This window comes from Esox lucius, chromosome 14 (assembly GCF_011004845.1).
Source record: "Esox lucius isolate fEsoLuc1 chromosome 14, fEsoLuc1.pri, whole genome shotgun sequence".
NCBI classification, from domain to species: domain Eukaryota; kingdom Metazoa; phylum Chordata; class Actinopteri; order Esociformes; family Esocidae; genus Esox; species Esox lucius.
The window spans coordinates 7399347-7426337 of NC_047582.1; the positions used below are offsets into that span (position 1 = coordinate 7399347).

General features: G+C 43.6%; 1 protein-coding gene across 2 annotated transcripts in view; it reads left to right on the top strand.

Annotated features, from left to right (window-relative positions):
• Nucleotides 1-26991, top strand: part of cntnap3 (contactin associated protein family member 3) — a 149865-nt gene that overhangs the window by 80309 nt on the left and 42565 nt on the right. For both annotated transcript variants that reach the window (XM_013137048.3, XM_020053694.3), the window contains 5 exons: nt 77-226; nt 2580-2751; nt 13929-14035; nt 25566-25685; nt 26360-26557. In XM_013137048.3, the coding sequence (XP_012992502.2) occupies nt 77-226; nt 2580-2751; nt 13929-14035; nt 25566-25685; nt 26360-26557 (747 nt within the window). The remainder of the gene's footprint in view (nt 1-76; nt 227-2579; nt 2752-13928; nt 14036-25565; nt 25686-26359; nt 26558-26991) is intronic.

Below are 26991 nucleotides of genomic sequence, written 5' to 3' on the forward strand. Positions count from 1 at the left end.
TGAATAACTGCAAGTCACTGAGAGCAGGTGACCGCTGTGAAACGTTGACGCTAACACATTTTGTCTCTTTCCAAAGGGTTTGGTTTGAATGATGGCCAGTGGCATTCAGTGGACCTGACTGCTCGTCGAGAGCGTCTAACCCTCACTGTGGATAAAGATGAAAGCTTGACGGCTCACGCGAGCCCATCCTTCCCTGTGGCGTCGGGGAACGACCTCTTCTTTGGAGGTGATGTACTCACATCATATATTTCTTGACTGTTTCACTTGGCCAGGAGAAACTAATCCTAATTGCAGTTAGATAGGCAAGGGTAAATATAACTTCTGTTGGTGCATACGAGTATCATGGTGGTTACTGGACCTGTGGCGTTTGATTTCAGGGCTTAGTGCAGAAAGGCATATAGCTTAGCTTTGTAGCCAGACTGCAGAATCAATCCTCCTCCACTTTTGCTCCCCTCATCAGAGTAGCGATTCTGAGCTCCTTTCTCTTTACTCCTATTCGCTCCCCCGTCCTCCTATCCCCGTCTCCACTCTCTTCCCCTCCTCTCCCCTTCTCCTCTCAGCAAAGGCTCTTCAGCAGGCTTGTCATGTCATTTAATTACATTTAGCTAGCAGAGCAGCCAGAAAGCCAGGGAGCCAGCCAGTCTCTCAAACACTAGAAACCGGGCAGAATAACACACACATAAAAATCCTCTTGGCACCAACTAGAGCTGTTTGACCTTGACAAAAATCAATATTACAATAAATGTATGAGATTTCGATAAATATAACCATTTGTTTGTAACGTTGGGGGCCACAGATTGGTTTATTAAAACAACCTTTAAGCTACACTGCTCCAAAAAATCGGGTCTCAATGAAATAAATAAATTCAAGATTGAAATCTTTACTGTATATTGTGTAATTAATTGAGAAACAAATGACGTCACAACGGTCAATGGAAACCAAAATCACCAACTGATTGAGAGCTGTTTTCACACCAAAAATCTAAGTAAACTATTGAAATCACAGGCTTTTCCAACTTGCGTGAATTTCATCACAGCAACTCATAATATGACACAGTAGTGTGTATGGCCCCCACGTGCCTGTATGCACTCCCGACAACATAATAGGCATGCTCCTAATGAGGTGGTGGATGGTGTCCTGGGTGGGATCTTCTCCCAGACCTGGTTCAGGGCAACATTGAGTTCCTGAACAGTCTGTGGCGCTACTATGCTGATACATAATGTCGCAGAGGTTCTCAATTGGATTCAGGTCTGGGGAACGTGAGGGCCGGTCAATGGCATCAATGCTTGCTTGATCCAGGAACTGCCTACTCACTCTGGCCACATGAAGCCTGGCAATGTCCTACACCAGGAGGAACCCAGGACCCACTGCACCTGTGTAAGGTTTGACAATGGGTCTGAGGATTTCATCCTAGTACCTAACAGCAGTCAGGGTACCGTTGGCTAGCATGGGGAGGTCTGTGCGACCCTCCAAGAAAATACTTCCCCAGACCATCGCTGATGCACTGCCAAACTGGTCATGCTGGATGATGTTGCAGGCAGTATAACGTTGGGCTGTGAGGTCCCACTAGAGAACGTCAGGCCCTCATGCAACCCTCACGGAGTGTGTTTCTGACAGTTTGGTCAGAAACATGCACACCAGTAGCCTGCTGGAGGTCATTTTGTAGGACTCTGGCAGTGCTCCTCCTGTTCCTCCTCGCACAAAGGAGCAGATACCAATCTTGCTGCTGGGTTGATGCCCTTCTACGGCCCTGACCAGCTCTCCTCATGTAACAGCCCATCTCCTGATATCTCCTACATGCCGTTGAGACTGTACTGGGAGACACCTCAAACCTTCTTGTCACGGCACGTATGGATGTGCTATCCTGGAGAAGCTAGACTACCTGTGCAACCTGAATGGGCTGCAGGTACCGCCTCATGCTGCCAGTAGTGACAAGGACACTAGCAAAATGCAAAACTAGAGAAGAATCAGACAGGAAGGATAAGGAGAGTGCATTTGTCTGTGGCCACCACCTGCAAAACCATTCCCTTTTTTGGAGGTTGTCTTGCTGTTGCTTCTCCAGTGCACCTGTTGTCACTTTCCCAGGTCACATTGATTCACAATCGCTTATGCTTCCTAACTGGACAGATTCATATCCCTGAAATGTAATTGACTTGGTGTTATACTGTAATGATTACATGATCCTTAACATTTTTGGAGCAGTGTACTGTTATTAGTTTGATTGTTGCAGCTGTCAATTGTCCCATTAACAATTACACGTTAGTGATAGTCTTTAGTTTCTAAAATCATATATAGACAACTGGTTGTAATTGATTTTACCAATATGCCTGCAGAAGAAGGTCATTAGGTTTTGATTGATCATCGAAGGTTCATATGTATTTTTCTGGAGCCAATCAGAATGTACAGGGTTTTCTCTGCTTTGCTCCTTTATGAATAATGTACATTCATATAAAATCTGACTTTGTGGAATCCTTTATCATGGTCTGATGGTCTTGGGCTATTTTTATTTCCCACCAGTCTTTTGTAAGTCTGACTCGTGAACAGGTATTGATGCATTGCTATTGTTTGCTCTTATACAGGTTGCCCTGGCAGTGATAATAATCAGGAGTGCAGAAACCCCTTCAACGTGTTTCAAGGCTGCATGAGACACATCCAAGTGCATAGTGATACTGTAGACCTGGTCAAGGTGCAACAGATGTTGATAGGAAACTACAGCGACCTGCAGATTGACATATGTGGAATCGTGGACAGGTCAGTGAAATACAGCACAACCTGATTGGATTTACTCGTGCAGTGAAACGTTCCTGAAATGACCAGGTTTTCAAACAAAATGTTTGTTAATTCCCTCATGGTTCGAGGAAACTAATGGGGCAATTATGATTATAGGAATTTGGGGGAAAGTATTTACATTTTTCAATCATAGAAATACCTTTGCCAATGGTTTATCATCCTGGTATCATACACCTCTACACCCAAACTGACTGTGTACATTCACCTAGATCCTTTATAGGTGTAGTTCTCTGTTTATTTGAAGACTGTTCTTCAAAAAATGAATTGTTTGTCAGGTTCAGTTTCGCTGCACAAAGAACCGTGCGAGCATTGTTTGCTTGTCACTCGAGTGCTTACTTATTAAATCTGAAGTTCTTTCCCTCTTCTTCTCTTGATTGTTTTCTCATCTAACTTCATATGAAGTGTACACTTTTTTGAGGTGAGATGTGCTATTTTGACAACACAATTTATTTGAAATACAACAGTGGAAAGTGAAAGATTGCACCCCCCTGTCAAGTCTCACAGAGGAGGAATCTGCAAAATAGTCTGGTTGCCATATAAAATGTAGAAATATTGTTCACTGGAGACCATAGTTTTGGATATAACCACTAACCACTCTTATTTTCACTGCAGAATCCAAATTCCTATAATTTTGTCACTGCTGTCAGTAAATATGGTATTAACCTGACACTTCTATTTGAAGGGACTTATTTTTAATGCCCACATTTGTTTGTTGGCCCGGGGAATTGAACTCACATCACTGGCATTGCAAGCACCATCCTTTATCAAATGAGCTGAAGAGTACCGTTTCAGGCTAAAGTTTAGAGGGATTGTTTTTTTTCATATTCTTCTCTCTTCTCGGTTTCTCCTTATTTTGAAAATGCTATCCTTTTTATCCATACCTCCCATCGCCAACCTCTTACGTTTTCATCTTAGTTATGGCCATTATCGTCAAAGTCATCTTCACTTCCATCCCCCTTATCAGTCTAATCACCATCACCATTTTCCCAGTCATCGCCGTTGTCCTAGTCATCACCATCACCGCCCTCACCGTTCCACTCTCCATCTATATATAGGTGTTACTGCGGGCATCCCATTTGCTCCGCTTTTTCCTTCATGTTGCTCTTGTTTTGACCATTGGTCCTGTGGCCTGGCCATTACATAGAGAGTGAGATGCTATTGGGGTATGGAGACTCTTATCTTAATCTCTGCTATAGTTAATGCCGTTATCGTTGGCCATCTTTTCGCAGATTGCGTTCGATATGAAACAAAGACAGCGAGTCAAGTCATTCATGAGGAGCGGAGCTAAAGCATTACTGTCTGCTTTCTCCATGCTCAAATGAGAACGCAATTATCGGGACAACTATCAACACTCCTTGTGGCCGTACATACACACGCACGCACGTACGCGCACCGAGTCCTAGCAAATAGTCTGTCGGCACTGCTTGTAGTCATCAGAGAGAGAAATATCACCTGCTCGACTGGTTTTAAATTGAATATCTGCACATGTTTGTAAACGGATCCCATTACTTATTAATTATTTTTTCATCTGCTTCTATTGCCATGGCATGGGTAGTCTACGGCTCACCTGAAGCAGAAACTTTAAACTTTGGGATTCCATTTCTAAATGACTTTTGCTACATTAATTAATGGGCTTTTTTTTAAATAGTTGCTTTCCATACTAAACTGCAAGAAGCTGTATTATGTTTCCGCTAGTGCCACCAACCCTATAGATATGCCACATGTATGTATCATAATACACAATATTTGTAAGTGTGCTTTGTTATACTTAAGGCAAAATACCTGAAATACCATTGGTGTTGAGTGCTCCAGGATTCCTTTATCCTGAACCAACCAAAGAGGATTTGGGATTTTTCTTTTTCACTGGATTGAATCCAATGTTAAAAATATGACCAGCCAGCAGAACTAAAGTTATTGTCTAAAGTTTAGCTTGTGGGCGAAATAATTTGCTGATATCTCCAGCTTTCCTATCATATCAGTGGAACCTAGAGTATTACATCTGCAGGAGTGTGTGTGTGTCTGTGTGTGTGTGTATGCTTTGTAAGTAGAGAAAGACCATGAGAGAGAGAAAGGGACAGACAGACATTAATAGCAGTTATTTTTCAAGTATTAAATAAGTAATTAATTCGACATTGGTTCAATTAGTTGGATTCCATTTTAGATTGTTTTGTGGACTTGACTTGCCTTTTCTCTGGAGAATAAGGAAATAATTCACAATAGAAACTCTGCAATGAACAAAGTGGGACACCGGGCTTAGTGTGTGGTAGTTTCATTAAGACAAATAGTAAATCCAGTTCATCGCAGAAAATGTGCTAATTAACTGCAATAACCATAATCCACTGCACACTGGGACACAGGAGGAGCCTTACTATAGAGATTGAATCCTTACCGCAGAAATAGAATCTAAACTATTCTGTTCTATAAGCAGTACACACTGCCATAACACTACATGAAAGTGAGACAGACAGTACCTCTACTATGTGATCGATAGTGGCACTTGACAGCGTGCCTTATCGAAGTTAAAGAACTGAATTGCTAAAATGATTTTGTCAGACTGCTAGCATTAAGCTGCTTCAAGCTAGCCACTTACAACCAGCCTAGCTAAATTGATGAGGGGAGTGCAGAGATAACAAACATGGAGAGATAAGATGATTGACTTTAATGAAATACAGAATTACTCCAGTCAAATAATATACTGTACAACTCAAAAATATTACAAAAAATGTATAAGAATAAATGATGGTTAAGTGATAAGCACTTTAGTCATTATTTGATGTCATTATTTCATAATGCAGTGAAGGTTTTCCTAAAATAATTAGGATGAGAAACAAACTGGGATATAAATATACTATGGGGAGGGAGACAGTGTGATAGAGTGGGAAAATAAGCTATATATTGAGAGAGATAGACAGGGAAAGGAAACGCGAGCGAGAGAGAGGGTGAAAAAATAATGATATAGATAAATGGAGGAAGATAGACAAAGAGACTAGGAAGAAAAAAAAATCTAAGGAAATTTTGCTGTGAGAACATGCTTTAGTATACCTGCTTATAATCATGTAAATCAAACTAGCTGTCACAAACCTTTCAAACCTGTCAGCCTGTCAGAAATCTGATAAATTATATATTCATAATTGAAAACATTTATTCCATCTGACGTGTTTCCATCTAAACTATGTACTGATATTAAAGGCAGTTTAGTGATTTTTTTTTCTCTAGCACTGCTTATCAGTCAAATTACTGAGCGGGCGCAAAATATTAAACATGTACAATTGCAAACACCATGAGCCAATTTCCCTGACACAGATTACACCTGGGCATTTTTAGTTGAAACCTAGTGTTAGGAATAAAAAAATAATAATTCGTTGTCTTTAACTTTGATGTGGCTGATAGAATTTCTAGAAAAGGGATTTGTTAAAATCAAAATGTAATGTTACAAGGCCGCTGACTAGGTAATATTTTAGAGGTTAATTTCAGCGAGTAGAGAGTGCGAATTCTGCCAAGTCCACAGTTTTCCTTCCATCTCCATACCTGTGTTCTTGGATCCGGCTGTTCTGTAACTTCAATCTCACCGCAGTGTAAATATGAATGCATGTGTTGTTCCTCTGCTGCTTGTCAGAAGGAATGAAGGGGGTGATACGTAAAAAGCCTTTCTCCAGGGAAGTAGTGCGTGCGTGCGTGCGTGCATGTTTGTGTGTGTTAGAGAGCGAGATCAAGAACAAGGGGGCGAGAGGAAGTTGGTTAGCGAGGTTTCTGCGCGCGTGCATCTGTCCGCGTGCATGTGTACGCCTGCCAGCAATTTTGTGCATGTGCTATATGTGCAAGCTGGAGGGGGTGCACGGAGCTTAGCTCCCTTTCCGCCTAGCTGTGTCACCCCCAGCATTTGGCAGGAGGAGTGCTCCAAGTGTCCCTCCGATGAATGATCGTGGGCATGAACGGGGCATGCGGAATATAATGAAATAACTACGCCAATGTTGACACGTCAGGCAGCATTACTGCACACTCCATTACTTTGAGACTCAGCATGTGTCTGCATGTGTTTTTTTCTTCCTTTTTTTTTTTTTTTTACAGACAAAAGAATAAGACCGTAGCTCAAAGCTGGTCGTTAAACCCCATCAGATGACTTAAGTGGGGAATTTTATTATTTATGCGGAGCAGCTGCGATGCAACTTTATCAGGAACTTACTTAAGCAATATGATTGAATTGTATATGGAATAACAACATTTCTACCACAAGCTTACTGAGCATGTGCGGATCATATTTGGCAACGCCAACCACTAGGCAAAATACACTCACCTAAAGGATTATTAGGAACACCATACTAATACTGTGTTTGAACCCCTTTCGCTTTCAGAACTGCCTTAATTCTACGTGGCATTGATTCAACAAGGGGCTGAAAGCATTCTTTAGAAATGTTGGCCCATATTGATAGGATAGCATCTTGCAGTTGATGGAGATTTGTGGGATGCACATCCAAGGCACGAAGCTCCCGTTCCACCACATCCCAAAGACGCTCTATTGGGTTGAGATCTGGTGAGTGTGGGGGCCATTTCAGTACAGCAAACTCATTGTCATGTTCAAGAAACCAATTTGAAATGATTCAAGCTTTGTGACATGGTGCATTATCCTGCTGGAAGTAGCCATCAGAGGATGGGTACATGGTGGTCATAAAGGGATGGACATGGTCAGAAACAATGCTCAGGTAGGCCGTGGCATTTAAACGATGCTCAATTGGCACTAAGGGGCCTAAAGTGTGCCAAGAAAACATCCCCCACACCATTACACCACCACCACCAGCCTGCACAGTGGTAACAAGGCATGATGGATCCATGTTCTCATTCTGTTTACGCCAAATTCGGACTCTACCATCTGAATGTCTCAACAGAAAAGGAGACTCATCAGACCAGGCAACATTCTTCCAGTCTTCAACTGTCCAATTTTGGTGAGCTCGTGCAAATTGTAGCCTCTTTTTCCTATTTGTAGTGGAGATGAGTGGTACCCGGTGGGGTCTTCTGCTGTTGTAGCCCATCCGCCTCAAGGTTGTGCATGTTGTGGCTTCACAAATGCTTTGCTGCATACCTCGGTTGTAACGAGTGGTTATTTCAGTCAAAGTTGCTCTTTTATCAGCTTGAATCAGTCGGCCCATTCTCCTCTGACCTCTAGCATCAACAAGGCAGTTTCGCCCACAGGACTGCCACATACTGGATGTTTTTCCCTTTTCACACCATTCTTTGTAAACCCTAGAAATGGTTGTGCGTGAAAATCCCAGTAACTGAGCAGATTGTGAAATATTCAGACCGGCCCATCTGGCACCAACAACCATGCCACACTCAAAATTGCTTAAATCACCTTTCTTTCCCATTCTGATATTCAGTTTGGAGTTCAGGAGATTGTCTTGACCAGGACCACACCCCTAAATGCATTGAAGCAACTGCCATGTGATTGGTTGATTAGATAATTGCATTAATGAGAAATTGAACAGGTGTTGCTAATAATCCTTTGGTTGTGTGTACACAGGCGGATTGTTTTGTAGTTTGGTTTTACATGGCTTGGAATTCATTCAAACTTCTTCACTGAAACGCTACCTAACTGAAGATCATTGACATATTGAAATCGAGATGAATTGAGTGACTGAGATAGGTTGCTATGCAGAATGATGTTTTACTGTTAAAACTTGAAGAACTATTAACTTATTATGCTGTGCTATTTTTGTCTTACAGAAAGGTTAGGTATTACATATGTTTTTTGTTTTGGCGTGTGTACATTATGTGAACTGCATTCCGTTCACTATGACTAAAGCAGAGATTGTGCTGGGCATGTGTTTAAACAAATGTCCAGAACATCATCCGCAGTGGCATAAGCTTCAGCAAACTACAGATATTTTGTCTCTAAAGTCTCTAAAGATGTATTTCTTGTGCATTCATTTAATGCTTTTATTGATGAAGTGGGAGGAGAGGTTTTGCTGAAATTGCGGAATTTCAGGCTAGAGTGGTACATTTGCACAGGCGGCCCACCCTAGGCCCTTGAGTACTAGTTGCTTTAGCTAGCATTCATTGCCACTCATTGTGACTTTGGATCAGGACATGGAGAAAAAGGGAACTGAATGTCTCTGAAGGGAACCAGCCACCCACTAGGACAAGCCTAAAGGACATTAACTGTTATGTCACTTTGGTTAAGAGTGTCTGCTAAATTACTAAAATTAAAAATGTATCACCAAATTGTTGTATTTGTAGCACAGTGATTTCGGCTTTCTCTCAAAGTTGGGTGGTTTCTGACTCTACAGGACAGAGTCGTTCAGGAGCAGAGAAAAACCAATAACCTAAGAACCAGCAATGTGTTCATCTAACAATTATGCACTGCAAACATGCAGTATATGATAATATCTTAATCATGATCATTATTACCACTCTGGTCCATTTTCATAACATACGATTTCTACCCGATAATTGTCACACAACTAATTATATTTACTATTTAGTGAAAATGACTTATATCCTAATCTATAATTACTCCACTCTTACTGAATGCTAGCTAATTGTGTATAATTTCCCATTTGTTTGTATTGCTATTCACGTACAGTAATTCACCCCCTGCAGTTAATTTCCTTGCAATGCTGGGCTGCAGTAAAGCTTTGTTCAACCATTGGCTCTGCAGCACAGCCACAGAAATCTACTTTAGCCATGTAGCCTGGTTATGTATGGTTTCTGATGACATATGCTCTATCCAGACCTGGGTTCAACATTATTTGTCTTTCACCAGGCAAACTTAATAATCAGCAACCACAGAGGCAATGTATATTTTTTAACCCAACAAGGTTGGTTTGTCTGCAGCAAGGTTTTTTTTTAAGTCCATGAGGCACCCTGACTTTATCTGGGGGTTGCGCTGATGTTAAGGGGTCACCCAGAGGTCGGTATGCCGAGAAGGGGGGTTGCGCATCACTCATGATTTCACCTTGCTCTCCCTTCGGACTCCAGGTGAGACCTGCCTCACTTGCAGACCCTTAGAGACAAACTACGGTTCAGACAACGGTGGTGACCAACGACTGAGAACAACACAGCAGCATTCACTGTTGTCTCACTCCAGCTGGAGACTCCCCCCACCCCCCCGTGACACGGACATATTTGTGGGTAGTGGAGGGTGCGTGGCCATGTCAGCCTGCCATCCTGGCTGAGAGCTACTGTGTTGTCCTGTCCTAGTGCGGGTGCTCTTTTCACTCTTTCTTCCGTCTGTTTATCTTTTCCCCTAGTGTTTCTCTCTCACTGTCTATTTTTCACTCACCCTCTCTCTATTTGTTTGTCTTTATCTCTCTCAATCTCTTTGTCTGTCATTCTGTCTTCATCTCTCTGTTTTTCTTGTTTTCGTTCTCTCTGTTTCTCCCTCCTTCAATAGTGCTCGGATTTTACTTGATTGAAATGTGTACATTGGTTCCACATGAATGAACTATATGAGAGAAACACAATTATTTATTTTCCGTTTTCTTGATTTTATCATGTCTCATATATCTGATAGACTGCTTAATAAGTATCATCGTCTTTTATTATATTTGTCAAATTTATTATGGAGTACAGATCTCAGGTTACCCAAAATTGTTATCAATAATCAAACCAACTGAATCCACCGGGGTCCAGATTTGAGTTGTATTAGCTTTGAAGGATTCTGAAATATACTAAACCATGCATCCAGTATACTTTCCCGGTAAGTATTGCTCTTTCAAGCGAACTCCATAGTTACCACCCACGACTGTAATTGGTAATAACTGAGTCATGATTATTGAACTCAGTCATTGTCAATCCTTTGTCCTTCATGTGAGTTCCTAGACAAATGTTAACCTCGTAATACATTACTTATTAAATAAGGCTTTATTTTGAAGCCTTTCTTTGTGCAGTCCAGAAAGTTATGGTTGCAAAATACCCTGGGAATTTTCAAAAGAATCATAGCATATACTGAGATTTCTGGAAAACCAGAAATCAAGGCACTGGCTTGCAAAAGGATGGGTACGTTCTATTTGAATCCAGCATTAGTTTTCAAGACATGATGGAATTTGTACTTAATTGGAACAATCATTTCAGTAGCGGTTGCAGTAGCGTTCTTTTGCCGTTTTTGATGCTATTTACTTGAGGCGATAACCCGCGTTGCCCAAAATTTCAGTTTTTAGTAGATGTCCATCGAATTGTTGATGCCTGGTCCCCTGCTCCAACAAACAAGCGTAACAGGGGACTCAGACTCTACATATCGAGTTATCTGCACAACTATGAGGGTAATTAGTTTACTGTGGTGTGCCGGCCGGCTATCGGCTTAGCTAGTTAACGACGTGTTCCTTTTTTGTGTAGTATTAGGCAGGACAATAGAACGCATAAAAATTCACCCTAGCCTCAAAAACGGCAAAAGAACGCTGGCTGAGCTGGAACGCTAGCGCGTCCCCATAGCAAGTGAATTGAAACGAACCTTTGTTCAGCCTTTTCAACCTGAATGAAGCTTAAAATTCCATAGCCTCAAAAAAGCACCAAAACACAGGTCTCCTCTTTTATTTTACTACTGTAACCTCATTTCACAATGAAACTGAAAAATAACAACTGGCATAGGAAGTAAACATCTGGTCCTATATAGTATTAATTGCGCTTAAACCTGCATTATGTAGAAGTATATAAAAAAATCGCCTTTTATAACTATTTCTAGTCTAGCGTTTGAAGTCATTGAATGGCGCAAGCCATATTTTATTAAAAAGAGGATTAAAATGATGCCCCACTTGTACCTTGAAACTTAAATGAGTCACGTACATTATATTTCTTTTTTTTCCGTACAACAGCATCGCTCATCTTGTTGTGAGTTTAGGTGTTTACTAATGCGGATGAGTATAAGTAAGTAAACCGGAAACTCCAATGCAGACTTCTAGACAAAAGTGGAAGTTCCTCACTTGAGGAAAAGTCAGTACCACAAACATTTCACATTATTTAAACTAGTGGATTTGCTTTGGATTAAATGAAGTGTAAGCAATGAAATCGAGTTGAGAGGAAAAACAAAACGTGTTTGTGTAAAGGCCACATGATTTGTCTCCGTCAATCTGACAGCTCTCCTTTTCCCAGTCTGTCAGTACTGCACAACGGATAGATAGGCACCTGAACACTCTATATGTCCCATCACGCTGTTCAGCGGAATGAGGTTATTTACTTTGTAGCTCTTTGAAGAAAATTGTAGCTTGCTTTACTCTGTAATGGTCTTTACCGGTGCCTTCGGTGACTTGGATGTGAACTTTAATGACTTGGAGTCACTTTGAGTGCTGCTGGATGGACACGCTCCCTGCCACGACACAATGCACACAGGGGATAACGTCCGCCAGCCAGGCTGGCCAGACACCCCTTGTCTAGCAGGTCTGGAAGGGGGAATAAAACATCGGACTTCATTCCCACTGTCCAAATGCGTTTGAATGACCCCCCTCGACCCCTGTCTCCGTTTTATCACGGGGTGTTATATTGGCTGTACCCTTCGGTCTTTACGTTCCAGACACGTGTTATGGGGAAAGGGGCCGTGTGTTGTGACACCACTCCATCGTTCGGTCGAAGGAGGTTGGTTATTCCCTAAAGAGGTCAGACAGCAGTGTGGCGGTGTGTCTGTGCATGCGCACGTGAGCGGGTGAGTGTGTCTGTTTCATAGCCACAGAGCTCTGAGCGTTTGACCATCTGAACCCAAGGCATCAGCAAGAGGCTGTTATTAACTAGGGAGCGCTGCCTGCCTGCGGGTGTTTCCTACTGTGCAAATGCCAAGCGAATCTCCTCAAGGACGGACAATAAAATTGTTGTACTTAATAGATGGTGTTTCACCATATGCACGTGTGTGTGTGTGTGTGACGTTGGATCTGTGTTTCAGTCGATGTCTATGCAACAGTATCTAAGGAACGTTTCTTTAATATGTGCACATTTCAGAAGAGGTATGATGTTGACGTATCCCTGTTTACATGATTAATGGCCAGCATTTATTCTTCTCTTAGAATGAAGGAGAAGAACAACACTGGCTATGAGGAAAGTAGGCTTGTGTGTGTTTGTGTGTGCGCGCATGTTATCGGGCATTTGAGGGGAGAGAGGAAAGAGAGGCAGAGAAGGGAGACTGGATTGGGGGTAAAGAGTCAGAGGAAAAGACAGGGGAAAAGAGGGAGAGAGGAAGAGGGAAAGAGAGGGATAGAGAGGGAGAGAGGAAGTATAAGAGAGCGGGAAAGAGAGGGAGAAAAAGATAATGTGTATGAGACAGCAGGCAGCAGTGTTAGGTAGCCTGTGAAATTCTGAGATTCAGCTCAGTGGCTGTCCAGGGATCAGTGCCAGGCAGGCCGAGTAGACGAATGTGTCTCAGGCTCTGGGCTGCTGGCTGGGAGATGATGGGTACGGCTGGCAGGATGGCCTCCTCCTTCACATGCCATTTTAAATCTTTATCTGACAGGAGAGAACAGTGTTGGAAGGCAACCGGTTCATTCTCAGCCTGACAAATGTTATCTCATTCCGTTCTTGTCAGAAAAAGCTCACAATCTGTACCCATATTGCTTTTAGAGCCTACAGCTACAAAATGCACACACGGATATTGGAATATAAACTACAAAAGGGTTTTCATCGTGAAAAGCATGTACCTCCACATCCAAAACGACATATCTCAGAACATATGGGGCCGTTCTTATCTGATGGCCATTTCGTTATTTAATGAAAGGTCTATGGATTATGAGCATACACTTATGGCGATTAGGAAATCACAGAACTGACCATTTCAAAGGAGAACATTCTCTTCATGCCATTAATCATCATCCTGAGAATTTCCACCTACTGAAAAGGTTTCTTAGGTGGTGTTGCAGGAAGAAAATGTTTTAATACTGTTCTTGAGCTCGGCTTAAGGTTAAAGTTTTTTTTTTTCCTTTCTATGTTCTAGACTTTTCTAAGGTTTTCTTGGATAAAGATACGTATGTATACATTTCTGGGCATTCACAGGATGCCTAAGCTAATGTAGCAAGTGGAAACCTACAAGGTCATACCTATGCACAGTAATAGACAAAATGTAGTCACCCAGCCATGCATGGTGTTGGAGTTTGAATCCTTTACAAATATACCTGCAGACCTTTGACCAGTGAAAGATGCCGATGAATAAATATCTCTTCTCTTTTCAGATGCTCTCCGAGCCATTGTGAACACGGGGGAAGATGTAGCCAGTCTTGGAGTACCTTTCATTGCAACTGTTCCAGCACAGGCTACAGTGGAGCCACATGTCACAGCTGTAAGGAAGTATTTTGTGCATTTTTCTTTTAATTTAAGAGCATATTTTTTTTTAAATCTGCATACGTGTGTATGTGCAAAATACCCTAAGCATTATTCCAAACAGAAAAATAGGTACGTTTGCGATGATAGTTCTGTTGGTTTCTTATAGATGCGCCAAAACATTCCATGGGATTGAAGATCAAAAGCCTTATCTGTGATCCTGCACTAGTCAGGCTGTCAGACCCTCATGACAAAGCCTCACCATTGATAAGGATTAGGACAGATCCTTTAATGATGTGAGACCCTGACTTGTCTTCTCCCCGATGCCACAAGGGTGTCATCATAAATTGCGTAAAGAAGATTGGAATGTGAAATGAAGCCACTTGTCCGTCAAACATAATCGTCTCGCCATTTAACATTTTCACACTTGAGTTGCGCTGGAACAGAGGTGGCGGGGTGAAATGAAAAGGCCATCAGTGGTTTTCTTTGTTGGCATAATTAGATTTGAACTAAAACCAAGATCAATTCAGGTGAGAAGGAGATACTAAAAGTCTTAGGTTAGAGGCATAAACTCAAAAATATTCTGTTTTGCCTTATTTTTATATTTTAGTCTTTCAGCTTACGCTCCTTTCCAGAGCAAACTACAGGAGCAGTAGGAGTTAATGACAGATGTTTTACCTTGTTGGTTTGAGACTCAAACATGTGATCTTTGGCTTACAGGCCTTGCGCTCTTACCACCATCACACATCTAATGAATTCCGTGGCCTGATGTGCATGACTTGCACTGATGCGGTACACAACCACAAAATCTCTGTCGGACGGTCTGGCTCGGAATGCTGGCGAATGAAACAGCTGGAGCTTTCACCGGTGATTGCTAATCTTTCTTTGCGAGGGTCTTCGTTCCAGGTCGTTGTGTTCTAGTTACTGGGGGGTTCCATAGTGCTTTTTGGGAGGGCTTACCACAGGGGGGAACATTTTGTTCCTGCCAAGCACTTACACACTTGATTCAACTAATTACCTAATCATCAAGCCCTTGATTAGCTGCAAGTGTGTGTGCGTGTGTTTGTGCATTTCTGTTTGTGTGAGTGCTTGTGTGTGTGCTGGGTGAGAACAAAGGGTTGCCTAAGGAATCCGGTTCACTGGGCCCTAATACAACAGCGAGAGAAGGGAGGGTGGGTGGCGCTGGATAGGAAATTCTCCGGCAAAGAAAAACCCTCACCTGGATACAGCCTTCTGCTAACGTTGTTATTGTTATAGTCTTGTATTCATTATTTATCAGTCAGCCAGACCCACTAGCCATTAACGCAGGCTGTTTAGAATCGGAGAAACTCCAAAAGTTTATATTCCCCATAAAGTGCACTTCTTGTGACCGGGGCCAATAGGACTGCTGTTAAAAGAAGTGCGCTTTGCAGGGATCAGGTCGCTATTCGGGACCCATTTAGAGAAACGGCACCATCTGCAGTGGCGGGCCCTGCGTTTCTTAGGGAACAAACTAGAAGTCTTTAATCTAGCATGCAATGGGTTTCTGTGCGTTTCCTTTCAAATAATGATGGTAAGCACATAAATAATGTAACAACATCCGCAACAACAAAACAGAACAGACTGCTGGCACGCACACACACACACTTATTCACACACACAAACTACATCAACAGAGCAGAACAGACTGCTGCCTGGCACACAAAGAGAAGAGAGACATTTGAGGCCCAATACAAAGAACGTATCTTTCTGTTCTGCGTCAATTGCAGAGCTATTCTGTGGCAAACAGCAACATGTCTCCGTACAATAGTGTCTTGGAATATAAAAGTTTGTTTTGTTTGCGTAGTGTGCGTGGGTTCTGTTGGCACGCCCAACATAACTTGGGAGACTTAGATTAAAATGTGATTGTTTGTTTTCTTTGTGCACTGTATGTGTATGTTGTGAGTTATTTATTCATTCACAAAAGTCAATGCATTATGGATTATCACTGGACAGCCCTTGCCACCCAAATGCATGAAGTATGCAGATGAGCCGAAACAAGGAATCCAGATGTTTAAATACAGTGGGTATAGAAAGTCACCACCAGCTTTCAAAATGTTCACCTTTTGTTGCCTTACAGCCTGAAATGAAAACACCTAAAATCCATTTTTTTCCGGCTTTATTTACACACAGTAACCTACAATATCCAAGTGAAAAACGTGGATTTTTTTTAAGACAATTAAATACCCTATTTGGATAAGTGAACACCCCCTTGAGTTAATACTTGGTGGAACCACCTTTTGCTTGGCAAAACCACCTACAGCCATGAGTTAATTTGTCTCTATTACCTTTGCGCACCTACCTGCAGAATTAATCAAGCTCAAATTGCGTGGTGAACACTTATGGACTGTGCTTTTCAAGTAATTCCACAGATTCTCGATGGGATTTAGGTCCGGGCTCATTCATTCAAGGACATTCACATTCTTGTGCTTCAGCCACTGTTCGGTTGATTTGGCGGTGTGCTGTGGGTGATTCTCATGTTGAAACGTGAGCCATCTTCCTATTTCCAACTTCCAGAGGGAGGGCTGCAGGTTCTGAAATGAGGGGTTAATACGGTAGTAGGGAAGGCGTAACCGATATGTCACCTCGTTGACCCTCCTCAGGAGTTTAAAGGGCCCTACAAACCGCGGGCTCAGCTTCCGGCAGGGCAGGCGGAGGGGCAGGTCCTTGGTCGAGAGCCAAACCTAGTCCCCCGGGCAATACACCGGGGCTGGAGGTGAGCGTGCACGGCCTCCCACGTGTCCGTCGCCTGCCGGGGTACCGATCTGGCTTGGGGTCCAGGGTGCCAGGACCGGCTGGTATCCCTGAACACACTGGAATTGTGACATACCTGTGAAGGATTGTTGGAGCGAGTTCAGGGCGTATTCTTCCCATGGCACGAACTCCGCCCACTCCCCCGGCTGGTCCTGGCAATACGACCGAAGGAACCTGCCCACTTCCTGGTTGACATGCTCCACCTGCCAGTTGGACTGGGGGTGATAGCCCCAAAGTCAGGCTGACCGAGACCCCCGGGTGCTCCATGAACGCCTTCCAAACCCTTGATGAGAATTGGGGACCCTGGTCAGGCACGATGTCCTCGAGCACCCCGTAGTGCCGGAAGACGTGTAAACAGAGCCATGTTGTGCTGACAAGACAGTGCATCTGCCCTGATGTTCTTGTTCCCCGGCCTGTACGTAAGAGTGAAAACAAACCAGGTAAAGGTCATGGCCCACCTTGCCTGGCGAGGGGTCAGCCTCCTCGCAGCCCGCATGTACTCTAGGTTGCGGTGGTCAGTCCAGACAAGGAAAGGGTGTTTGGCCCCCTCAAGCCAGTGCCTTCACACCGACAGGGCTCTAACCACGGCCAACAGCTCGCGATCACCCACTTAGTAATTTCGCTCCGGCGCACTGAGCTTCTGGGAGAAAAACGCACAAGGACGGAGCGTGTTACGGCTTCCCGTTCACTGGCAGAGGACGGCCCCACGCCCACAGTTGGACGCGTTCACCTCCACAACAAACTGGAGCGACCGGTCAGGATGGGCCAGGACCGGAGTGGTGGTGAAACAGTGTTTCAGTTCCACAAACGCCTGCGCCGCCTCCGCTGTCCATCGCAACCAGGTCACCCCACCCTTCAGAAGGGAGGTGATAGGAGCTGTGACCTGGCAAAGCCCTGAATAAACCTTCTGCAATAATTGGAGAAGCCTAAGAATCATTTTACTCCCTTCACCATGGTTGGGATCGGCCAATTACGCACAGCGTCAATGTGATGCTCCTCCATAACCACCTCTGCGCTGGAAAAATGATACCTCAGGAAGGACACAGACGACTGGGAGAACAGACACTTCTCGGCCTTCACGTAAAGGTCATGCTCCAACAGTCTACCAAGGACTCGCACCAACGAGACATTTTCAGCGCGGGTGGACGTGTATATCAGGATATCATCAATATATACCACCACGCCTTCGCATAACATGTCCTTGAACACATCGTTGATGAAGGATTGAAAGACTGATGGGGCATTCATCAAACCATACGGCATCACTAAATACTCATAGTGGCCGGAGGTGGTACTGCCCTCGTCCCCCTCCCGGATACGCACCAGGTTATAGGCACTCCTGAGGTCCAATTTTGTGAAAAAGTGGGCCCCGTGTATCTCTGTGTACCTCCGCAGAGATCAGAGGACGAGAGTAGCCGAAAGGGACGATTTTATTCAGCGCCCTGTAGTCGATGCACGGGCGCAAACCACCGTCATTATTTTTCACAAAAAATAAACTAATGTACCCCTGTCCCCGAGCTTCCTCAACATACGCGGCCATCGCACGTATGGCCCGGGACAGGGGATACATGTGAACCTTGGGAGGTACGGGAGCACCGTTCCCTCTGTGAGGTTTATTGCGCAATCCCCCGGGCCTTTGAGTTGGCAACACAGTGGCCTTAGCCTTAGCCAAGTCCAGGTATTCGGGGGGGATCGGCACGGCGGGAGCACTGTCTGGACTTTCCACCGTGGTCGAGCCGACGGACACCCAAATACCTACCTCAACACTTCTGTGACTACCCCGAAAGAACCTGACTAGTCCAGGATATAACTGGATCATGGAGACCTAACCAAGGGAAACCTAACACAACAGGGAATGTGGGAGAGTCAATAACATGGAAGGAGAGCGTTTCACTGTGCCTGCCGTCGGTGATCATAAGGAGAGGGATTGTATGCTCAGTGACCAAACCAGACCCTAACAGCCGGTTGTCCAACGCTCTCACAGGTAGGGGGCTGGCAAGGACCTTGAGGGGAATGTGCATGCATAAAGCGAAGGATTTATCAATGAAATTCCCAGCAGCGCCCGAACCTAACAGCGCATTACACTGGGAAATCAGTGGAAAACCGGTGAACTCGAGAGGGGGGAGGCAAGGGGTGAATGAGCGTGAGCTACCTGGGGTGATACGGGAAGTGCCTTGACTGTTGCCTCTCGACTCAGTGGAGGAAGAATGGTGTGGTGCAGAGGAATGGCCTTGTCTCCCCTTAGAGGCACTCCACACCTGTCCTCCCTGTCCTCTGCCCTGGTGCGCAGGTCCATGGGGACGGCGGTGTCCGGTTGGTGGGGTGGAACGGGCCGGTCTGTGTACTGCTCCCATACCAGGTGGCGTAGCCTGCGGTGGTGGCGACATGACCGGTGTTGCAGGGCTCTGCAGGCTCAGCTCTAGGCGCTGTAGTGCTTTTAAGACACTGTCTGGTGGAATAACCCTAGAATATCCCTGATTTATAATCATAGCTTTTAACCCTTTGGCACGTACGATCACACCGGTGTGATCAATCTAGAGTGATCCCTGAAGCGTACAATCAAACCGGTGTGATTAGAACATCATGTTTAGAACGCACCATTAGCATGCCTAGCTACAAGTAACGTAACAATGGCTGGTCAGACCGCGCTGTTATTTACTCACATTTAGCTCAAACAGTGTTTATAACTTTATTTCCTGATTGTAATTGTTTCAAGACCATACTATGATATTAACCAGGTAGAAAGCATTCAAATCAGGACAAGAAGTGTTACTTACGTACAACAGACAGCCAACACTAATACACAAAAACTAATTATATTAGCGACTACTACCGATCAAAACCATTGCAAAACCTTTCTAGAAGTTACGTTCCCCGTTGTATGCATTTTTTATAGTTTATTCATTTTCACTGCACTGAATTACTGGTCACGATTTGTTAGCTAGCGGGCAGCTGACGTTTGCTAGCGGTTAGCTGACGCTTTCTAGCTAGCTACAGTTATAAATCAACCAACTTTTGCAGCTCTTAGAATTTGAGTCAACAAGAGAAGCTTGCAATGCAATGCATGTAGTGTTCCTTACCTAGCAAGGTGACTGTTCAAATGCTGGCGTGAGTTCAAATGCTGCAGAGTACTGAAGTGCAAAAAAACTCACGCTGGGGGGTCGGTAAGGAATATTTGAAACTCACGCGTGAAAAGGTTAATCATCCAGCCAGGTGAAGAACATTCTCCAGGAGGTAGGCGTATCATAATCCAAGTCCACCATAAAGAGAAGACTTCACGAGAGCAAATACAGAGGATTCCCCACAAGGTGCAAACCATTCAAAAGCCTCAACAATAGAAAGATTTTGCCAAAAAACATCTAAACCAGCGAGCCCAGTTCTGGAACAGCATTCTTTGGACAGATGAAACTAAGATCTACCTGTCCCAGAATGATGGGAAGAAAAAAGTATGAAGAAGGCTTGGAACGGCTCATGAGCCGAAGCATACCACATCATCTGTAAAACACAGTGGAGGCTGTTTGATGGCATGGCATTCAATGGCACTGGGTAACTAGTGTTTATTGATGATGTGACAGAAGACAGAAGCAGCTGGATGGATTCCGAAGTGTATAGGGATATATTGTCTGCTAAGATTCAGCCAAATTCAGCAAAGTTGACTGGCAGGCGCTTCATGTTACAGACGGACAATGACGCAAAACATACTGCAAAACCACCCCAGGAGTTTTCTAATGCAAAGCAGTGGAGTATTCTGCAATGGCTAAGTCAATCACCTGATCTCCACCCAATTGAGCATGCATTTCACTTCCTGAAGACAAAACGTAAGGCAGAAAGACCCACGAACAAAGAACAACTGAAGCCGGCTGCAGTAAAGGCCTGGCAAAGCCTCACAAAGGAGGAAACCCAGCGTTTGGTGATTTCCATGTGTTCCAGACTTAAAGCAGTCATTGCCTGCAAATGGTTGCAATTCCTAAACATTTCATATGACATTTTTGTTCAACCCCTTGAATTAAAGCTGAAAGTCTGCATTTCAATTGTATCGCGGTTGTTTCATTTCAAATCCATTGTGGTGGTGTACGGAGACACAATTATGAAGATTGTGTCAATGTCCAAATATTTCTGGACCTGACTGTAAGGCAGTCATTATTTTCTATGAATCTATGTATACAGTCATCCTTCTCTATGAATCTATTGTCGCGTTTCCACTGGTGCTTTACCCCGGTACCAAGGCTACACCAGTGATTTATGCTAATGTTGTCTCCAGACTTTTCTGTTTCCACTATACATTTGGTACCAAGGAGTTAATGAGGGGCTCAGGTGGGGAGGGAGGAGTAAACTTCAACGCGATTTGGTTTTCCGGTTCCGAAAAATAAAAGGCAATATTTTTCTGGTAGTAAAATAAACAATAACGCCATGCTCAGTTTGTTTACAATACAGCGTTTGAATTTAAGTAATAAAATGAACTATTTCGACCGGCTCTTTCTCCACCTACACTCGTAACACTGCAACTAAACCAGTTTAATAAGCATTTGGTCAAAACTATCTACCTTCAATAGAAGGATTTGGGAGAATTCAGAGGTGATTGTGTTGTTATAGGCTCTGCAGTCTACGCCTCAGTCTCAGCGCTCCATTTTTCTATTGAGTCAATGGCATCGTAAGACCTTCGGTCGTTCCAACTCTTTCCGTTCTGAGTCTTTGCTTCCCTGTACTGTTGCTGCCTTTTCTATATTTTATCAGGGATCTGTTTGTTAGATCAGATGAAAACCATAACGAAAAGCCTAAAGCAAACAATACACATCGCCATTCGAATAGAACAAAATGCAGCATTTTCACACCACTTAACACGTCAATCTGCAAACCCCGGCTTCAGTCCTAAAGTCCAGGGCTTGGCACCAAGTGAGACCCGGGGTACTCAGCCATGGCCTAGTGGACACTGGCCCTGGCCTGTGTCAGTTCATGTTGCTTTTTATTAAACTGCTGTTATTGTAGATGGTTAGCTACCCGGACTGCACCAGCAGATCAGCAGCCTAATGGTAAGTGCGCTAGGCAAGTAACTGAAAGGTGGGTGGTTTGAACTCCCAGTGGACAAGGAGAAATAATTGTGTTGGAATGTGTTAGTAGGACACATTGCAACAGTATGACACATTCCAAGGTCAGTCATCCCCCAATATAGTATTTAACATAGGCTACACCAGCCATACGCATTACGCAAACCACAGGCAATATTTGGACCCAGAGCAGGGTCAATATGGGCTGGAGGTCACAGTTTTATTTGAAATCCCAAGGCACTGAAGGGGACACTGCCTTGTGTCGGATGCGGCTTTTCAGATGGGACATTAAATGGGTGTCCTGACAGTCTGTGTTCCTGGAAGGTGGCACTGATCGTAACTGTATCTCATTTACAATCTGGTTCTCACAGCTTCCAATTGGATCATTTATCCCCTCTCCTCCACCTGTAACAATGCCCCATTTTTTGGTTGTAAATTTGCTTTTGTTCTCATGCTACTTAGAACATTTCCCTCTTGGTATCATATTTACACAGAAGGAAAAATGTACATTTTATTCCACCTGCTCTTTTGCACAGTGTTTAGAAATTCATAGAATGAGGTTTAAAACTACAAAATAGGGGTGATAAGCTTAAAAATGAGTTGGGAGGTCACTAAGCCAATAAATGAAATGTGTAGTATGTAAGATCTTAGCCGTTATGTACAGTAGAAAAATAACAGAGTACCCGGTCGGGTCAAGGGAGCGATACATTCAGTTATCTATTGGAATTGCAGCATAACTTTCTTCACAAATGTTCCATACATCATCTCATCATTAGAAGTTTGTTCTTCCTGATATATATATATATATATATAAAAGATAGTTGTGTCTACCTAGTTGTGTGAACAATGCATTTAAGTTCTATGGCCCCCAGAGTCCACTATCAAGACAACCCTCAAGACCAATGGCTAATCACACAGTCCCGAACATTGACAAAACGTGAATTCCTGAGTGCATGACTTCCTGAGATTCCAAAACAGCTGTTTAATGTCACATAGACACATTTAACTTAATGTAACAAAACTTACAATCAGAATATAATATGAATGAGTATGAGACTGTATCCCGAGATTACAGTTTTTATACTGTTTTCATGCGATTTGTCACTGGTTAATAATTACAAACAGCCGACTCTGGGTTTGTGGGACACTGTCAATAGTGATGGCTAACAACAACCCTTATCATTTGCTGTGGTATATTTGACATGCATGTACATCACAACCGCTCGTGCCCTGTGACTCAGTGAACATACCTGGTAAAACAAGAGGGAGGAATCCAGCCAACAAAAGGTGCCTGATCATCCTGTATCCAGCAATGAAATGAAACATCAAACCAATGCCTTTAGTTTTGTGCTGATTTAAAAATTGTTCTGTCTGTCTAGAAACAACCCCAAGCCCACTAGACACTTGATGGAAGGTGTAAGCAATACTGGCAAAATTCATTCCACCAAGCCTGTCAGGGTAGAGCCCTCACCTTCCCCCAGGGTGGAGCCTTCAATGTCCCCCAGGGTGGAGCTCTCACCGTCCCCCAAGGAGGAGCCCTCACTGTCCCCACCCAAAGGTCCCTCTCAGATCTTTAAATGAACAGTTTTTTAGGAAACCTTTTAAAAAAAATGCATTTACACATTTACATACACTCACGTAAAGGATTATTAGGAACACCTGTTCAATATCTCATTAATGCAATTATCTAATCAACCAATCACATGGCAGTTGCTTCAATGCATTTAGGGGTGTGGTCCTGGTCAAGACAATCTCCTGAACTCCAAACTGAATATCAGAATGGGAAAGAAAGGTGATTTAAGCAATTTTGAGCGTGGCATGGTTGTTGGTGCCAGATGGGCCGGTCTGAGTATTTCACAATCTGCTCAGTTACTGGGATTTTCACGCACAACCATTTCTAGGGTTTACAAAGAATGGTGTGAAAAGGGAAAAACATCCAGTATGTGGCAGTCCTGTGGGCGAAAATGCCTTGTTGATGCTAGAGGTCAGAGGAGAATGGGCCGACTGATTCAAGCTGATAAAAGAGCAACTTTGACTGAAATAACCACTCGTTACAACCGAGGTATGCAGCAAAGCATTTGTGAAGCCACAACACGCACAACCTTGAGGCGGATGGGCTACAACAGCAGAAGATCCCACCGGGTACCACTCATCTCCACTACAAATAGGAAAAAGAGGCTAAAATTTGCACAAGCTCACCAAAATTGGACAGTTGAAGACTGGAAGAACGTTGCCTGGTCTGATGAGTCTCGATTTCTGTTGAGACATTCAGATGGTAGAGTCCGAATTTGGCATAAACAGAATGAGAACATGATCCATCATGCCATGTTACCACTGTGCAGGCTGGTGGTGGTGGTGTAATGGTGTGGGGGATGTTTTCTTGGCACACTTTAGGCCCCTTAGTGCCAATTGGGCATCGTTTAAATGCCACGGCCTACCTGAGCATTGTTTCTGACCATGTCCATCCCTTTATGACCACCATGTACCCATCCTCTGATGGCTACTTCCAGCAGGATAATGCACCATGTCACAAAGCTTGAATCATTTCAAATTGGTTTCTTGAACATGACAATGAGTTTGCTGTACTGAAATGGCCCCCACAGTCACCAGATCTCAACCCAATAGAGCATCTTTGGGATGTGGTGGAACAGGAGCTTCGTGCCCTGGATGTGCATCCCACAAATCTCCATCAACTGCAAGATGCTATCCTATCAATATGGGCCAACATTTCTAAAGAATGCTTTCAGCACCTTGTTGAATCAATGCCATGTAGAATTAAGGCAGTTCTGAAAGCGAAAGGGGTTCAAACACAGTATTAGCATGGTGTTCCTAAAAATCCTTTAGGTGAGTGTATATCAAGTAAACAGGATATAAAATGAAAACAAGATGGGCAGTGATCAGTGTTCACAATCTACAAGGTACAGACACATGGATTTGGTGTGTGTGTGTGGATGTGGGTATAAGTTGAGCATGAATGTTGTGTCTATGAAGATTATATGAATGGAGAGTGAGTGTGGCTGAGTTTGTGGTTTCTTCTCAGTTTTTAAGGAGTAATGCACAAAAAGACCCGGCTACTCGAAAAGAAAACATTGTCCTATACAGTGTCCATGTGTTTTGTGCCACTTGTAAAGTGGAGTAATCCTCTCAGTGTGCCAATCTTCACAAAATGTTCACCCTGATTGGGAACCATTTATTTATACCCATATGAAAATGTTTTATCTTATAAGCATTGGTGTTATATACTTAAGTTAATTTACGTATATGTAAATTGCCACGAGAGCATTGTTAAGTTCTTAACTCATCACAGATTTGCTCTGCTATCTGGAGCAGAGTTTTAAAATGTTTGCTCTAAAATGTGTTTTTATCATCTAATTAAAGGTTTTATTTAGAATTCAAGACTGTGCCATCTTGGAGAGCTTGACGTGTGACAGAAATCGGGACGTATTAAAGCCTTTTAACTGCCAAGTGAAGTAGATCGTTTCACAATAATCTTTTATTAAACATGAATTAACAAAAACACTGTACACACAGCTGCCAGTGGAGCTGAGATGCTCCCAAAACACACATTCCCAAAGAACATGGCACAAGCCTGAAGATGATTTTTTTACGCTGTTGTAGATTTTGTTTGTGTATCTCTGTTTTCGTGTGGGTGTGTGTGGACCAATTTCAAATGATTGTTTTAGTTGTTATTTTGCAGTGTGTAACCTTTGTGTTGGTGTCTTCTCATCCTAGCCGTCTACGAGCAGTCATGCGAAGCGTACAAACACAAAGGCAACGCATCCGGCCTGTACCACATAGATGTGGATGGAAGCGGCCCGATCAAACCGCAGCTGATCTACTGCAACATGACAGGTAAGCCATACACACGCTCTCACTCTCTCTGTCTCTCTCTCTTACACACACACACACACACACAGCTAGTTAAAGCACCTCAGAATCAGTAAGAGTTTCCCTGAATTCACAACCTTTCTGGTACACATTTCACAAAACACCACAGAAAGCACTGTGATGTTTTTTCTTCTTTTCTTTAATAATCTCTCCTTTCTTTAAATCACTGAGGAATGTTCATATGATGTGATAGAAATGGGGGGTTCAACGAAAGGACCACCAACACTCTGGCATATGGTTCTTGCTTATTGGCCGCCAGCGGCAGTTTAGTTCTCTCCCTCAACGACTGAAACAGATAGACAGCTCGTTTAGGGTGCAGTTGATGGCTCTCTGTAAGTGAGCTGTGAGCTGTGGCAGGGATCCCAGAACGTCTGACAGGATTCCGATTCTTTAGGGCTGGCACCAGCCGCTATCGGAAAACATCTCGTCCTCCCACCCGTCCCATCCTCCATTTCACGCCATCTTTGCTATCGTTAACATTTGCATAATTATTTTGAACGATCCCAGGGATTCCCTCCGTTTGTGTGTGCAGGTGGGCGGGCGGTCACTTCAGATGGATCCTCGTTCACCTGTCTCTCTCTAACTCTTTTGTCTCTGTCTCCCTCCCCTCATTTCGTCTCTGTCTTTCTACTATCCAGACCAAACGTGGCTGGTGATTCAACACAATAACACGGAGCTTACGAAATTAAAGGCGTCCTCTGGGATAAATCGGCATTTAGCCTATTTTAACTACTCGGCCGATGCTGAACAGCTCAGGGCCATAATTAGCCAGGCAGAGCACTGTGAACAGGAGCTTGTATACGACTGCAGAAAGTCACGCCTCTTAAACACACCAGGTAAGTCCTTTTTATTAACAGTATTGATCCCAGCCAGCCAAAAAGTGAAGATGATTAAATAGCTGCTCACTCAGGCAGAGTCAGTGCACACAACCAAAATGACACCTTATTCCCTGTTTCTCCATTGCGGCCCACAGGGCACTGGCCAAGTGTACTATATAGGGAATAGTGTGGCATTTTGGGGGCCGCTTCAAGCCACAAGCAGAGTTCAACCAGACGTGACAAATAGAGACATTGAGATTTGGATGGACTACTGTTCTTCTTCGACTAAGCCTTGTTGGCCTTCATGGTGTTGCTGTATAAAATGTATAATAACTTACGGGTGTGTTGCTGTATGCACAAGTTCTGACGCTTCACTCTGAGGGTTTATTATTGTTGTCTGGATGTCTGGTCTGTCATTGGTGTTTGCCATATGGAAATAATTTGTAGTTTTG